Consider the following 18,304-nt stretch of genomic DNA (forward strand, 5'->3'; position numbering starts at 1 on the left):
TGACTTTGCACAGATGTACTTTGTCTATTTCATTTAATGTTTGTGTGTGTGGGTGAAAGATATCCACAGTGTTCACCTTAACAGTGACCTTGACAGCCCCCTTAAGAGTGACCTCTACAGCATCCCACCCTCTTAACAGTGACTTCCCCCCCTTAACAGTGACCTCGCAGCGCCACAACCCCTTAACTGTGACCTGCTCTCTTAACAGTGACCTCCACAGAGCCATGCCCTCTTAAAGACGTGGTCTATTAAAATTTTTGCATTTTTTATTTTTCCTCCCCACATTCGAAAAGCCATAACTTTTTATTTTTCCATTTGCTATATGAGGGCTTATTTTTTGCAGGACAGCAAGCATTTTTAATGGGTAAAATTGAAAAAAGCCACAATTCTGCCAAGGTTTTTAGGTTTTGACATTATAGTATTCTCTGTGCGCTAAAAATTACATGATGTCCTTATTCTGCAGTGCAATACAATTGCAGTGATATTAAACTTGTATTATTTGTACTTCTTAAAAAAACTTTTTTTTGCATAGACATTTTCTGACAGCCATAATCTTTTTTCAGTCTATAGAGCTGTATATGTTTTTTTTAACAAACTGTAGTTTTTATTTGTATCCGTAGTGTTCCCCATAATATAGACCCCGACAGTGCCCCTCCCCCTTAATAGTGAGCTCCCTTAAATTTGACATGTACAGCAGCCCACCCCTTTAACAGTGGCCTCCTTAACTGTGAACATCAGAGCTCTCAACCCCCATATCAGTGTTCTCCACTGTAGCCCGTCCCCTTAACACTGTCACGGATAAGAGTGGGGGAAGCCCTCATCCGTGCGATGTTAAGGATAAGGAAGCTGCTAGGCCTGAACAACAGAATTAGGGAGCAGGTAACCTCCTAAAGCGTCCCTAACTCTGACCCTGACTCCTAACTGTATGAGCCAACCCATATGGTAGGAGGGCTCATACTCAGTAACCTCGAGTCCCTACTAGCCCTCAAGAGATCCCTGGACTAGGAGCAGGGTAAGACAACCTGTTCCTCCTAGACACGGAGGAACAGGAGTCTCCCTGGCCAAGCTGCAAGGAAAGGGGAACATCAACAGCATATGGATATGGCAGGCGAGTGAAACCACTTCCACACCTACCTGCCACAGACACACTGACTGGAACCCGTGCTCAATAGCTGTTATCCACACAAAACACAAAAGGACACAGCACACAACATAACTCACATAGGAAACCAGATCCATAACTGCAATAAGGTGAGACTCCACACAAACATAAGCATAACATCAATACATTAGTTTTATGACCACAAGGGTGGACCTCACTGGAAAGATGGCATCAGGATACCAGGAGGATGATTCCAGCATAACATGCCTGGAGTACCCCTCAGCTACAGGCTTCCAGCAGAGGCTAAATAACCCAAGTATCCACACCCACACAGACATACTAGGAAAGGAATTAACCCTTCCAACACCAAAGAAGGTAAGTGTCACTTAAAGGGGAAATGCACACATAACTAAAATCCTGTGCACACCAAACATACAAAGTGCACACCTACAAATACAGGTTGCCAGGTGCAACCACATGCACTTGACAGCAAGCTGCCTAGCAATTAGCTCAGGCTGCTATACTGCCAAATGAGAGTCAAGACCATGACCATGGTCGTGAGAAACACTGACCCTCCACAGCACTCTGCTCCTTAACATTGAACTCCATAGCAGCCCACCCCCTTAACTTTGACCTTCATAGCAGCCCTTTAAAGTGACCTCCAAAGTACACCGCCCCCTTTACAATGACCTACACAGTGGCCTGCCCCTTAAAAGTGACCTACTTAATAGTCACCCCACAATTCCTTACCCCCTTAAAAGTAATCTCTACAGTGCCCTACCTTCTTATCAATGACATGCACAGTGGCTCGCCCCCTTTACAGTGACTTTCACAGTACCCGCCCCTTAACAATGTCCTCTACTGCACCTCTCCCACTTATTATTGACCTCCACAGTACCATACCACCTTAACTGTGAACTTCACAGTGTCTGTCACCTTAATAGTGACCTCTACAGCACCCCACCTCCTTAACATTGACCTCCACAGTACCCTATCTCTTAATGTTGACCATCACAGTGGTCCGCACCCTTTAACTGTGACCTACACAGGGCTCCGCCCCTTAACTTTGACCTCCACAGGAGCCTGCCCTATTAACAGTGACCTCCATAGCACCCATCCCGCTTATAAATGACCTATAACTGTGAAGAAAAATGTCTGAGTTGTTATGGAAACCTGGTGTAACTATGTATGTCAAGACTGAAGAAACTGCGGGCTTCTATTGAAAAATAAGATTCATGTGACTATGTGTTAGGATATGAGAGAAGCTGTAAGCTCCTATTGGCTAATATATTATTTGGAAATATTTCATGAATGCTACCTATATGTCCCTACAATATGTGCCAAAATTGGTGCAGATTGGTTCAGTCGTTTGGCTGTGCATAAAGAACAGACAGACAACAGACAGAAATTTATGTTTAAGTGTGTCCTAAATATATTATCTCACAAAGGTGTAAAATGCGCTATATTAATGAAAGAAATGAGCCCTATTGTTGGTGTATGTATCCACCAAATATGAGATGGCAAGAGGATGAAAAATGTGTCCAACGTGCCTAATAACATAGCATATGCGTCGACTATGTTATGGCATTTCCACCTTTTGATACATTTGGCACAATCTACCCCATTTTACTGACTTGCACCTAAATTCGATGAAAATTTTGGCATTTTTAGAGAACTTACCAATGCATATTGGAATTGGATAGTTCCATCTTCTTACTGGGCCAGGCATACATGTGATGTGAGAATGTCCCTGTGGGAAATGCAGGAAATATAGAATTTAGCACCAATACACATAGTAAGCCTCTGAAATTTTAAAATGTGCTGAGTTGCAAGAGCTACATCAGATATAGATACATTGCCTTGTCCTATCAACCCTTCATACCTAGTGGTTCCCCTGTTGCCGAATCTGGTTATGATATTACTAGCAATCCTAAGAAGGCTTGTCGAAAGAGTTGTCTGCTTTGAGTAATCTTTAATTGTCAGAATCCACCTTCCTCCCCAAAGGTAAAAAGAAAAACACATATCCCAGGATATACCAATCCCGGTGCCGAGCTCCAGAGCATATTCTTTTATGGCTGTTCTCCACTCTAATTGATGTAGGCTCTTAATGCAGGACCCCACTCTATTGGCTTTAACTGAACAATCCCTTTAAAGATCATTACAACATATATGAGGAACCAATTAGTACTGAATTTATTTCCAGAATTTGGATGATAATTATTATTTGATTGTTACACATATTCGGGTATAGATAACAGTAATTTCGTTTTAGGGAAGGACAATTTTGCACTGTGCCACCCCACCACTAGGCTGAGGCTGCATGGCTCTGAGACTGCAGTGTAGTACAGTCTACACTGCAGCTAATGAAAGTGAACCCTGCAGGATTAAACGGCATCTGTCAGCAGATTTTTACCTATGAAACTGGCTGACCTGTTGCATGTGTGATTGGCAGCTGAAGACATCTGTGTTGGTCCCATGTTCATGGGAAAAGTAAAGTTTTTAAATTTGCAAATGAACCTCTAAGAGCAACAGGGGCATTGCCATTACACCTAGAAGCTCTGCTCTCTCTGCAACTGCCACTCCCTCTGCACTTTGATTGACAGGGCCAGGTATTATGATGTTTTCACTGCCTGGTCCTGTCAATCAAAGTGCATTAGGGAACAGCAGTTGTAGAGAAATCTGAGCCTATAGGTGTAACGGCAATACCCCTGTTGACTCCAGAGTTCAATTTGCATATTTTAAAACATCACTTTTCTCAGCACTATGTTTATGAACATGGGACCAACACAGATGCCTTCAGCTGCCAAGCACAAATGCAACAGGTCAGCCAGTTTTATAGGTACAAAACTGCTGACAGAAGCCCTTTAATTTCATTAGCTGTGACGCGGGCTGAGATACCTCGTGTTTTTTGATTACACTGCTTGTGCCACTACCATAGTGGCTATATAGCCTCAGCCATACAGTGTGTTAGGAAATACTCTATTTACAAGGGGAACAGTATTCCTAAATTTCAAGGAGGTATAAAAGAAGATCACAATGTAGAGAAAAGATGTTCCAGAATTGTAATTTTATGGAAAACAACTATTTACTAATTTTCTGGGTTGAGCGTTGTGATGGGTCCTCTTGTAGATTGTTACAAGTTTAGCCTGCTCTAATGATAGGGTTGGGAAGTCTCCTTGGAGACATCATTTATGGACAGTATCAGAAGGATAGCTAACATTACTGAACGTTTTTAAGTAGGTCTTTGAAGTGGAAAATATTAAGATTTTATGAGATTTTCTTTATAACTACAAGGAGCAATTTCAGTAGATAACAATATGTTTCTAAGAATGGCTACTACTCCTAAAAGCAAATGAGATGGGTATAATAATTACTAATCTACAAAAATGTTAATTTTAGGGATATGAACATCCATGTTGGGAATAACCTCTATAAATCTCTCTTTAGTCTTACTGTTTATTGGACATGCTATAATAGCAGAAAAGGGAAAGGGAAATGAATGGCAATACCTGGAGAGAGTATCCTTGATCACAGTGAAAAGACAGGACATCCCCAACCATGTATCTGTCACCAACTTTTATCCCATTACTTGGCATCAGAGGCTCTGGACATGAGTCGAGACCAATTCCTGAAAAATAAATATGAAAACTACTGAGCATTCACATTTATATTGTCAATTATTTACTCTGCTTTACATTGCTTGAAAATGGTCCCAGTAAGCGGACTGAAACGTCGCACAGGTGAATAAAGGGTCCTACTTTTTTCACTTCAACGAACGTGCTGCGGTGTCTTTCTTTTCCCTACTTTGTACACCTTGGTAAGGTGTTGCCGCCGCTGGCACCCAACCAACTATACTAGGAGTGCTGCCTTGAATTTTCCTCTCCCAATTATTTACTCTAAAATATATTACAAAAGCTCATGTTTCATTTACTATTACTCCACAATTTGAGACCAGAGGATAGGCTATCAATATAAATATCTGAGAGAACCTCTTAAGGTTTTTCAAGCCTATATAGGATCTAAAAAACATATATAAAAAACTTTGCTTCATGAAAACAGATATCTAGTTTTCTTCTCAATATAGTGTGTGTCAAAGGGATTGTCCGAGTGTTTAATACTGATGACCAGGATAAGTCATCAGTATCTGTTCAGTGGGGGTCCAGCAGCTCTGCCGATCAGCTGTTTGAAGAGGTAGTGGCGCTCGGGTGAGCACTGCAGCCTCCTGTCAGCTTTCCAAGCACAGTGCCATCCATTAGATTCCAGCTCAGCCCTATTTACTTGAATGGGACTAAGCTGCGCCTCGGCCATGTGACCAATAATTGTGATGTCACTGTCCTAGGAAGAGGATGCAGCCTCCAGTGGAGCGCCGCAGCCTTTTCAAACAGCTAATCGGCATGGGTGATGGGAGTCAGTTCCTCCACAAATCAGATACTGGTGATCTATCTTGAGGATAGGTTATCTATATCAAACTCCTGGGAAAAAAAACTTAAAGCACATATACAAATATAACAAGGCAGAGTTTTTTCTTCAAAGGGTTCTTTTCCACCTTTGACATTCAATAGAGTTCCCCACTAAATCCTACTGATAAGCAGCATAATGCAGCTAGCGGTTGGCTGCAACAGTAACATAATGCCAGATCACATGTGGCACAATATTGCCAGGAACTGTTGGCCCTCAGTGACCAGTAGCAGAGAAATGGTGCCTGAGCTGAATACCATTATATGAACTGGAAAAATCTTTTAATTGCCTCCTTTGTGCATTATGATTACTCTGCAGTCCTTAGTTAACATTGCCACATGGGTAGTGCCAGATGGCAAGAGCCTCTTTACAACATCTGAATTCACAAACAAAAACTTAATTCTTGAGCAACAATTTGAATCAAATGAACCAAGGTACCTGCCACATTCTTGATATCCAACAACCTTTAATAATAATCTTTATTTATATAGCGCCAACATATTCTGCAGCGCTTTACATTCAGGGGTTCATGTACAAACAGTCATAAAAAACATAGCAGGAAACAGGTCAACAATTAAAACAAGAAAAATGAGGGCCCTGCTCGTAAGAGCTGACAATCTATGAGGCGATAGGGGCGACACAAAAGGTAATAAGTGCAGTTTTTGCACAATGGTCTGGCCATCTTAACACAATAGAGGAGCACATATAAAGCTGCATGAGCCGGTCACCAGCCAATATCTGTAGTGCTTCTGAGTGCATAGGATGTGGATATTTAACAATATCTCATGTTCAGAAAAATGATAATGGGGGGGGGGGGTGAAAAAAGACTAGGGGATGAGATAAGCTAACCTAAAAAGATGTGTTTTTAGGGAGTGCCGAAACTGTGAATATTGGGAATTAACCTAATTGCTCGGGGTAGGGCATTCCAGAGAACAGGTGCAGGTCTGAAGAAGTCTTAAATACCAGAGTGAGAGGTTCAGATTATGGTGAATGTCAGTCATAAATTATTTGCAGAGCGTAGAGCCCTGGAAGGATGGTAGACAAAAATGAGGGAGGAGATGTAGGGGGATGGAGTGCTGTGGAAGGCATTGTGGAAATTGGGGGTAGGTTTGTTGTTTTTAGCTGATTTAAATATTAAAAGGTACAATATTGTTTAAAAGACACATTCTTCTAACCTTAATACACTATCTTTTCATCTGCGTATGAATAAGTAGCCAAATGTGTCAGGGCTTGAGGTACTGGTAGAGTCTTTTAATCTGAAAGTGGGGGCTTTAGGACCCTCAGGAACTTTGATTCGTATGTCACTGCTACATCTGAACCATCAATAACCATGCTCCTGGAAATAGAACAATCTAGTCCTTCTTCGACAATGCCAGGTACAGTGAGGAAAGAAACCAAGGGTGTCCAGAGGGGGAGGGGTGCAACATGGGCAGCAATGTGATAACAGTAATAATTTTCTCTCCTCTTTTCTAGATATCATTTTTTAGACCAGTAAGTTGCCGCATCACATTGTAAAGCTGCCACCTACTGTTAGTGAACCACCAATGGACTCTGAAACTAACAGCAACCACCGCACTCCTCTAGGCTGCAGACTGTGAAAGAAGAAGGGGAGCGGAGGACAAAGAGAGAGGAAGGGAGGTCCATGGGATCCCTCTCTGCAACAAGGACAGATGCTAAAGAAAGGTCAGTTAAAATTTTATCTAGTGAATGTACAGTACAGACCAAAAGTTTGGACACACCTTCTCATTCAAAGAGTTTTCTTTATTTTCATGACTATGAAGGCATCAGAACTATGAATTCACACATGTGGAATTATATACATAACAAACAAGTGTGAAACAACTGAAAATATGTCATATTCTAGGTTCTTCAAAGTAGCCACCTTTTGCTTTGATTACTGCTTTGCACACTCTTGGCATTCTCTTGATGAGCTTCAAGAGGTAGTCCCCTGAAATGGTCTTCCAACAGTCTTGAAGGAGTTCCCAGAGATGCTTAGTAGTGTTGAGCGCGAATATTCGAATATCGAATTTTTTTCGCGAATATCGGCACTTCGCTAATTCGCGAATATTTTGAATATAGGGATATAAATTCGATATTTCGAATATATATATATTTTTTTTTTATTGTTATATTTTATTCTTTCCCATTTCCATAAAGTTGTTCTTACCTGTCCTTTGGATTCCTGGCTTCCTGGCTGCTCCAGTCAGTGCCCGTTGCCGCTTCTGCCGACTTCAGTGCTCATGGAGCGTCCCCATCACTATGGGAACGTCTCCATATACTAGAATGTACTGTCGGATTTGAGAATTACGTGAAAAATCGCAATTCGATTATTTCAAGTTATAATAATCGAATTTCGATTTTAACTTAGCACTGCTATATTTGAATTAATCGAATTGCGATTTCAACTTGGACATGGTTTACTATGGTTGGCTTGGTAGAATTAGCGAATATGACGAATGTATTCGTCATATTCCACAAAACGAAGATAACAAAGTATTCTGCATCTTCGTTTTAGCTACCTATTCATCAACTTCGCTAATTCTAGCAATCATATAGGAAAGTTTACTATAGAGACAGCTAAGTTTAATTCGCTATGCGATTATATTACTTAGCTTTTTTTTTATAAATAGAATAATTATAATAATTATCAGGTATTATAATTATTCTATTTTTTTTTTTTTAAAAAGCAGTCATATAATCGCATAACGAATTAAACTTAGCTGTCTCTATAGTAAACTTTCCTATATGATTGCTAGAATTAGCGAAGTTGATGAATACATTCGTTATATTCGTATTGTGGAATATGACGAATACATTCGTCATATTCGCTAATTCTACCAAGCTAACCATAGTAAACCAGATCCAAGTTGAAATCACAATTCGATTAATTCAAGTTATAATAATCGAATTTCGATTTTAACTTAGCACTGCTATATTCCATATTAAGCCAGAATTAACAAATATGGAATATAGCAGTGCTAAGTTAAAATCGAAATTCGATTATTATAACTTGAATTAATCGCATTGCTATTTCAATAGGAGAGTAGCCTTTAAGTTAAAATTGCAATACGCGATTATTTAAATCGCATATTAATTGCGATAACAAGAATAATGACGAATATTTCGATTTCGACAAATATAAAACGAATATTCTATCGAATATTAGCGAATTTCGTCGAAATCGAATATGGCACCTGCCGCTCATCACTAATGCTTAGCACTTGTTGGCCCTTTTGCCTTCACTCTGCGGTCTAGCTCACCCCAAACCATCTCAATTGGGTTCAGGTCCGGTGACTGTGGAGGCCAGGTCATCTGGCCCAGCACCCCATCACTCTCCTTCATGGTCAAATAGCCCTTACTTTTAAAGTTTTCCCAATTTTTCGGCTGACTGACTGACCTTTATTTCTTAAAGTAATGATGGCCACTCGTTTTTCTTTACTTAGCTGCTTTTTTCTTGCCATAATACCAATTCTAACAGTCTATTCAGTAGGACTATCAGCTGTGTATCCACCTGACTTCGCCTCAACGCAACTGATGGTCCCAACCCCATTTATAAGGCAAGAAATCCCACTTATTAAACCTGAAAACCATTTCAGGGGACTACCTCTTGAAGCTCATCAAGAGAATGCCAAGAGTGTGCAAAGCAGTAATCAAAGCAAAAGGTGGCTACTTTGAAGAACCTAGAATATGACATATTTTCAGTTGTTTCACACTTGTTTGTTATGTATATAATTCCACATGTGTTAATTCATAGTTTTGATGCCTTCAGTGTGAATCTATAATTTTCATATTCTATTTTTCTGACATAGAAGTCAGATAGACTAAGTGAGGTGAAGCTTGACATTTTTAATAACTTTTTTTAAAATTTAATTAAATAAAAACATATCCTTGTCATAAATATGGGGCATTGAGCTTTGTATTGCCTGGGAATGTCTGCTGCACGTGTACTTCGATATTGGATGAGGCAGGGGGACTCATACTAAGTTTTGCTATGGGGTTCAATGAGATCTGCGTATGCCCTTGGCAGCATGTATGTGTACAGTCGTGGCCAAAAGTTTTGAGAATTAGATAAATATTGGAAATTGGAAAAGTTGCTGCTTAAGTTTTTATAATAGCAATTTGCATATACTCCAGAATGTTATGAAGAGTGGTCAGATGAATTGCATAGTCCTTCTTTGCCATGAAAATTAACTTAATCCCAAAAAAACCTTTCCACTGCATTTCATTGCTGTCATTAAAGGACCTGCTGAGATCATTTCAGTAATCGTCTTGTTAACTCAGGTGAGAATGTTGACGAGCACAAGGCTGGAGATCATTATGTCAGGCTGATTGGGTTAAAATGGCAGACTTGACATGTTAAAAGGAGGGTGATGGTTGAAATCATTGTTCTTCCATTGTTAACCATGGTGACCTGCAAAGAAACGCGTGCAGCCATCATTGCGTTGCATAAAAATGGCTTCACAGGCAAGGATATTGTGGCTACTAAGATTGCACCTCAATCAACAATTTATAGGATCATCAAGAACTTCAAGGAAAGAGGTTCAATTCTTGTTAAGAACGCTTCAGGGCGTCCAAGAAAGTCCAGCAAGCGCCAGGATCGTCTCTTAAAGAGGATTCAGCTGTGGGAACGGAGTGCCACTAGTGCAGAGCTTGCTCAGGAATGGCAGCAGGCAGATGTGAGCGCATCTGCACGCACAGTGAGGCGAAGACTTTTGGAAGATGGCCTGGTGTCAAGAAGGGCAGCAAAGAAGCCATTTCTCTCCAAAAAAAACATCAGGGACAGATTGATCTTCTGCTGAAAGTATGGTGAATGGACTGCTGAGGACTGGGACAAAGTCATATTCTCAGATGAAGCCTCTTTCCGATTGTTTGGAGAAGAAAGGGTGAGCGCTACCATCAGTCCTGTGTCATGCCAACAGTAAAGCATCCTGAGACCATTCATGTGTGGGGTTGCTTCTCATCCAAGGGAGTGGGCTCACTCACAATTTTGCCCAGAAACACAGCCATGAATAAAGAATGGTACCAAAACACCCTCCAACAGCAACTTCTTCCAACAATCCAACAACAGTTTGGTGAAGAACAATGCATTTTCCAGCACGATGGAGCACCGTGCCATAAGGCAAAAGTGATAACTAAGTGGCTCGGGGGACCAAAACGTTGACATTTTGGGTCCATGGCCTGGAAACTCCCCAGATCTTAATCCCATTGAGAACTTGTGGTCAATCCTCAAGAGGCGGGTGGACAAACAAAAACCCACTAATTCTGACAAACTCCAAGAAGTGATTATGAAAGAATGGGTTGCTATCAGTCAGGAATTGGCCCAGAAGTTGATTGAGAGCATGCCCAGTCGAATTGCAGAGGTCCTGAAAAAGAAGGGCCAACACTGCAAATACTGACTCTTTGCATAAATGTCATGTAATTGTCGATAAAAGCCTTTGAAACGTATGAAGTGCGTGTAATTATATTTCACTACATCACAGAAACAACTGAAACAAAGATCTAAAAGCAGTTTAGCAGCAAACTTTGTGAAAACTAATATTTGTGTCATTCTCAAAACTTTTGGCCACGACTGTATGCATGAATTTTTATTTTCTTTGTTTCACTGTCCCATCTATAGCATTGGCCCCCCAGCCCACCTCCTAAACAGTGGTTCTTGGCTGTCAATGTTCCATCCTGGGTGGCACTCCCCAACCTCACCCTAGAGGAAGTGATATATAGAATTTACAATATCAAAATTCCAGTTGAAGGACACAAAGTGAGCAAAGTGGTACAATATATAGATGCTCTTCCTGGAAACAGTTAAACTAAACCGAAATCCTATTTGCTACAGAAATGCTTTTATTTGAAAGTAATGGAATTTTGTATGGACACTGACATTGACAAATGCCTTTCTCTGTTTGTAGGTAATACTAATTGAATTCATACAAATTACTAGAGTCCAGCTATCAGCATTTATATCCCTGTTATCAGCTGAGGTACCAGGACCAGCTGCATAATTCTGGAACGCAGTTGGGTTCTATTGTTACCGCTTGACATCCCTGTCTCCATACCATACAGCATTGAGGAATGCAGGATTTGCCGTTGGATTATTCATACAAACAAAACTGTTCTTCTCTGACAATATTTCATTTCCTTGGTGGTTGAATATTTTATGTGCAAAGACATTACATAATTGGGGCCAGTATATAGATGTAACATCATTTTTATATGCGTTTATGTATCAATTTAATTTCCAGATTATAAGGCGCCAATTTAGAATACAGGCCTCTGGATTAAAAGGATTATACTAAATAATGGCCTTACTTATCTGACGTCCTACATAAATTACGGATTATAGACAAAGCAAAAAAATCTAATAAAATTGGAAAGCCATGTGTGAAATGCAGTAGAATAGGTGATATGAGATGGTTGTGAACTTGTGAGGAACATAGGTCATAGAATATAATTTATCAATATAATTTAAAAGTAAAAAAAATAATAATAAGATAATCTTTATTTATCTTTTGTGTCATCCTAATCAGCAGCTTTTTACCATCAGAGTTGTTATGCACAAAGTCACACATTACTAGTTAAGAAGCTAGTCAACAATTCAGACAGTAAGTGAGGGTCCTGCTCTCAAGAGCTTGAATTTATGAGGAAACAAGGATAAAACAGATAAAACAAAAGGTAAATGTGCTTGTTTTGTGTAAAGATCCAGCCATCTTCTCTACAGAATAGGACAGTACACATACAGGGGCTTTCCGGTTTGCACCAATATCCTTTGGAATAATCTTTTTTATGAAGGTCGCTGTAATTTTGTAATGCATTTGTTTTACCTTTATTGCTCCTATCTCACTTTCAGGGATGTGGTCACATGACCATGTCCATGCAGCTTTTTCTATTTCTTGTAATGATATGTCCATGGGTGGGGCAGTGATAGGGGAGTGTCTATGTAACTAGCTGTATGGGAGGAGCTGTAAACTATTTTGACGGTGTTAGGAGTGGTGCTTACCTCATCCATTTCAGCGAGAAGAGGCTGCCGTGGCCATCTTGATTGAAGATCCTGCACAAAATCTGTACTTTATATGTCACCTCACACGAGATTTTGCGTGGGGGTCTTCAATTAAGATTATTTATTTATTTATTTTAACTGATTAATTGCGGCATCTGAGGAGTTCAATAATTGAGGGCGCCCATTTCTTACAAAGAAATGCGCTTTATGACGAAGTAATTCATCATGAAGCAATTTTCTTTTTCTTTTTTGGATAAAAAATTATATATATATATATATATATATATATATATATATATACAGTCAGGTCCATAAATATTGGGACATCGACACAATTCTAACATTTCTGGCTCTATACACCACCACAATGGATTTGAAATGAAACGATCATGATGTGCTTTAACTGCAGACTGTCAGCTTTAATTTGAGGATATTTTCATCCAAATCAGGTGAACGGTGTAGGAATTACAGCAGTTTGCATATGTGCCTCCCACTTGTTAAGGGACCAAAAGTAATGGGACAGAATAATAATCATAAATCAAACTTTCACTTTTTAATACTTGGTTGCAAATCCTTTGCAGTCAATTACAGCCTGAAGTCTGGAACGCATAGACATCACCAGACGCTGGGTTTCATCCATGGTGAGGCTCTGCCAGGCCTCTACTGCAACTGTCTCCAGTTCCTGCTTGTTCTTGGGGAATTTTCCCTTCAGTTTTGTCTTCAGCAATTGAAATGCATGCTCAATCGGATTCAGGTCAGAGGATTGACTTGGCCATTGCATAACATTCCACTTTGGGGCATGGGATACGCATCAAACTTGGAAATTTTGTTTAGTTTCCGGAAATCATTACAGAATCGTAACGACCCGTTCCGCTTTGGTATTCAGACTGGCCCACTCACTTTTGGACTCCTGCAATTTCTCCGAGATGGCATGTTGACGAGCCTCAGATACCCGGTATGGTTTCAACCGGATTTTGGCCTGAGGCTCAGTGACAATGTCATGCTTAATTATGGAAGTGCGTTCAGGGAGGTCTGAGAACACTTTCGTGTTCCTGCTGACGAAATCCCTGGCCTCCTGAGTCTGTTTAGAGGAGAGGCTGTCAGCAATCTTCATTGTGGCAACTGCTTCCCTTACCTCAGACTGAGGGGCCGGATCCTCTCCTCCTAGAAAACTTGTCCGCGGGCTATCTTCAGTACTGGTCTCCCTATCTTTCCAAGGTTTGAGCAAATTCACATGGTACACCTGCTCTGGCTTCCGCCGCCCTGGCTGGTGTACCTTGTAGTTTACTTATCCAACCTTTTCGAGTACCTCGTAGGGTCCCTGCCACCTAGCTAGTAACTTACTGTCCACTGTCGGTACCAGAACCAAAACCCAATCTCCCGGGTTAAAGATCCGGATCCAAGCCTGCCGATTATTCACCCAACTTTGAGCTTGCTGAGCTGCCTCCATATGTTCCTTTACCAGCGGCAACACGGTTTCCATACGTTCCTGCATCTGGGTGGTGTATTTAACAACCCTTTTTTATGATATTGGTTGTTGCTCTCATGCCTCTTTGGCTATATCCAACAGACCACATGGATGTCTGCCATAAAAAAGTTCGAAGGGTGAGAACCCAGTAGAGGCCTGGGGCACTTCTTGCACTGCAAACATAAGATAGGGCAGAAGAAGGTCCCAGTCATTCCCATTGTTAGAAACTACAAATTTTAACATGGTTTTTAACGTTTTATTAAACCTTTCTACTAGGCTGTCAGTTTGCGGGTGATAGACGGACGTCCGTATCTGCTTGATGTTCAGCAACTTACAGAGTTCCTGCATGACCTGGGACATAAAAGGGGTCCCCTGGTCAGTCAGAACCTCATTAGGTGGCCCCACTCTGGAGAACATCTCCATTAACTCCTTTGCTATGAGTTTGGCCGATGTATGTCGCAGTGGCACAGCCTCCAGGTACTGGGTGGCGTAGTCCAGGACAACCAAGATGTGTTGGTGCCCTCTAGCAGACTTCGCTACTGGGCCTACAAGATCCATAGCGATTCTCTCAAATGGTACCTCAATAATCTGGAGGGGCACTAAGGGACTGCTGAACAGGTGCTGGGAGCTAGAGGTTTGGCAGGTCGGGAAAGACCATCCACCTCTCTAAAGACAGTGGGCCATTAAAACCGTTATAGTATCCTGTTCTGTGTCTTCTGAAGTCCCAGATGACCCCCGAGAACATGTTGGTGGGCTAACTCTAACATGAGTTTTTGATAGGCCCCGTGCACCACCAACTGTTCAACAGGTTCACCCCGCAGCTGGTTTACCCGATATAGCATATTTTGGTGGACCAAAAAACAAGGAAACATCAACTCGGCCCCAGGTTGTTGAGGTACACCATCAAGTATTAGCACATTCTCCCAGGCCCGGGATAGGGTTGGGTCTCGGCGTTGGGCTATACCAAAATTCTCCCCTGAGATGTTGAGGTCTACCAACCCAGGACCCAGTGGCAACTCCTCCACGTCTCCCACCATTACCCTACGTGGGGTTGTCTTCCCCTCTTCCACTAAAGTGACAGTCACCCCTACTGCTGGCCCTTCGCCCTCAGGTTCTCAGGGTTCTGGCCGTCCCCCAGAACAAGGTCAATCTCCTGGGATTTTTCCTGTCTCAGGGGTATCCTTAACTCTCACAACTGGCCATAGGGCAGGGCAACCTGGAAAGTCTCTCCCTGTTATGAGTTCATAGTGGAGATTTGTGATGACTGCCACTTCGTGGGTCCACCTGTCGGCCACCGTGGTTAGAGACACCTGCGCGGTGGGGTAGTCTTTCAAGTCTCCATGAATGCATATCACCCCAATTTTCCGGCCAGTATACTCGGCGGACCGCACCAGGGTAGCCCTTACCAGGGTCTCCAAGCTCCATGATTCTAGCAGCGCCTCCGCTTGAGTGTCTCCCACTTCCACCTGGCACAAGTGGTCTAGAGCCTCCGGGGTACCTGTGGCACGCAGTTTCCTAGCATATAGCGATTGTCGGTAACCACAATTAGTGTCCGTAGGCTCAACCCGATGAGGACACTCAGCCCTGGTGTGGCCAGGTTCCTGACACCGCCAGCAGATTAACTAGGTCCGGCCCATAAGGAGAACCTGCCGGGGGGTTTCATTGGCTCATACCATTGGGCCTGGGGTGGCGAGTACTGGAGTTTGCCTGCCCTCCTCCCAAAAGAACCCCCTTGAGATTCTTGGTGGCCTCATAGTGTTCCACCTGGTCCACCATTTCCAGGGCATTTCCAGGAGATACCTGGCCGATCCAGTGCTGGAGAGGGGGTGGCAGCGCCCTCCAGAATATGTCAGTTAATAGTCGATCCAGCATAGCTGTGGGACTCAGCACATCAGGCTGTAGCCACTTTTGCAAAAGGTGGAGTAAGTCATAATGCTGGGGTCTCGTTGGCTCAACCGGCTTAAACCCCCATTGATGTACCCACTGGACCCGGACCAACACATTCACCCCCAGTCTTGCCAAAATCTCACCCTTCACTTTTTGGTATTCGGCCGCTTGATCGTCCGGCAAGTTGAAATACACCCGCTAGGATTCTGATGCCAGGAATGGAGCGATGACCTTAGCCCACTGCTCTCGGGATAGCTTCTCCCTTGTGGCCACTTTCTCGTACATCGCCAGGTAGGTTTCGATGTGGTGTGCCAGTGTCATCTTAGGAATCTTCGCACGGACTGCCTTCCGGGCATCGTGGATGCTCGGGGTTGCTCCTGCTGTCTGCAAAGCCATCACATGTTGTAGCAGCAACTGGTTTGTCTCTTGCTGCTGCTTGTTAGTTGCAGGTTTGTCTTTCACTGCTGCAGATTAGCCTCCATGAGGGTCTTCACAACAGCCTTCATTTTGTCGTGGGTTGTAATACCACTGGTTTGATGTATGAGATACAACCGTGTCCAAAAATGCAGACCAAAAAATATTTCAGCGTTAACGCCAGCCTCACTTCTCAAGCCCGCATCCTCCACCAATTGTGGGGATTCGCTCTAGCAGTTAGGATAAAGGGGCGCAGTACAGAGACAAAATATAAGTTCGCAATTCAAACTTCAGTGTTTATTCACACATGATGCCAAAAACGCCACTTTTGCAGTGTTGGTGTTACTTCACTCCCAATGGCAAGTTAATATAACAAAAGTCACCATGGTGGCAGTTCTGCCTCAGAAAGTTCCAATACAGTCTTTAAACGGCCTGTTCCCTTGACACATGTGTCTCCGCTCTCCATCCCAGCACAGGCCTCAGATCCCAGCACAGCCCTCAGATCACAGCACACAGACCTACACCTGGCAGTGCTGGCTTATTTGTATGCCTGGCAAAACCCGGCCTGGAACATGGGGAGTAGTCACCCACCCAGCACTTTGACTACTCCCAGTAAGAGCCGTCCTGGATCAGCTATTACAGCCATGCTAAGTACCAAGGTGTCAAACAGCAACTGCTGCTGACACATAAAAACTGACTCTTACTCCACCGAGGCCAGGAAACTCGGTGACACGTACCTATCATCCATGATGATTCCTCGTACCTTCTTACAATATATATATATATATATATATATATATATATATTGATATTATACACTTCTCAAAAAAATAAAGGGAACACTTAAACAACACAATGTAACTCCAAGTCAATCACACTTCTGTGAAATCAAACTGTCCACTTAGGAAGCAACACTGAGTGACAATCAATTTCACATGCTGTTGTGCAAATGGGATAGACAACAGGTGGAAATTATAGGCAATTAGCAAGACACCCCCAATAAATGAGTGGTTCTGCAGGTGGTAACCACAGACTACTTCTCAGTTCCTATGCTTCCTGGCTGATGTTTTGGTCACTTTTGAATGCTGGCGGTGCTTTCACTCTAGTGGTAGCATGAGGCGGAGTCTACAACCCACACAAGTGGCTCAGGTAGTGCAGTTAATCCAGGATGGCACATCAATGCGAGCTGTGACAAGAAGGTTTGCTGTGTCTGTCAGCGTAGTGTCCAGAGCATGGAGGCGCTACCAGGAGACAGGCCAGTACATCAGGAGACGTGGAGGAGGCCGTAGGAGGGCAACAACCCAGCAGCAGGACCGCTACCTCCGCCATTGTGCAAGGAGGAACAGGAGGAGCACTGCCAGAGCCCTGCAAAATGACCTCCAGCAGGCCACAAATGTGCATGTGTCTGCTTAAACGGTCAGAAACAGACTTCATGAGGTTGATATGAGGGCCCGATGTCCACAGGTGGGGGTTGTGCTTACAGCCCAACACCGTGCAGGACGTTTGTCATTTGCCGGAGAACACCAAGATTGGCAAATTCGCCACTGGCGCCCTGTGCTCTTCACAGATGAAAGCAGGTTCACACTGAGCACATGTGACAGACGTGACAGAGTCTGGAGACGCCGTGGAGAACGTTCTGCTGCCTGCAACATCCTCCAGCATGACCGGTTTGGCATTGGGTCAGTAATGGTGTGAGGTGGCATTTCTTTGAAAGGCCGCACAGCCCTCCATGTGCTCGCCAGAGGTAGCCTGACTGCCATTAGGTACCGAGATGAGATCCTCAGACCCCTTGTGAGACCATATGCTGGTGCGGTTAGCCCGGGGTTCCTCATAATGCAAGACAATTTTAGACCTCATGTGGCTGGACTGTGTCAGCAGTTCCTGCAAGACGAAGGCATTGATGCTATGAACTGGCCCGCCCGTTCCCCAGACCTGAATCCAACGGAGCACATCTGGGACATCATGTCTCGCTCTATCCACCAAC

At 42.9% G+C, this 18,304-nt stretch overlaps 1 protein-coding gene across 1 annotated transcript in view; it reads right to left on the reverse strand.

Moving 5' to 3' along the window:
• CSMD3 (CUB and Sushi multiple domains 3) overlaps positions 1 to 18,304 on the reverse strand; it is a 1,177,406-nt gene that overhangs the window by 317,872 nt on the left and 841,230 nt on the right. Inside the window, exons 36-37 of the mRNA XM_040431881.1 lie at positions 4,612 to 4,730; positions 2,783 to 2,852 (exon numbers count right to left, since the gene is read on the reverse strand). Coding sequence (XP_040287815.1) covers positions 2,783 to 2,852; positions 4,612 to 4,730 — 189 coding nt within the window. The remainder of the gene's footprint in view (positions 1 to 2,782; positions 2,853 to 4,611; positions 4,731 to 18,304) is intronic.

The sequence above is a fragment of the Bufo bufo genome, chromosome 5 (assembly GCF_905171765.1).
Source record: "Bufo bufo chromosome 5, aBufBuf1.1, whole genome shotgun sequence".
Lineage (NCBI taxonomy): Eukaryota > Metazoa > Chordata > Amphibia > Anura > Bufonidae > Bufo > Bufo bufo.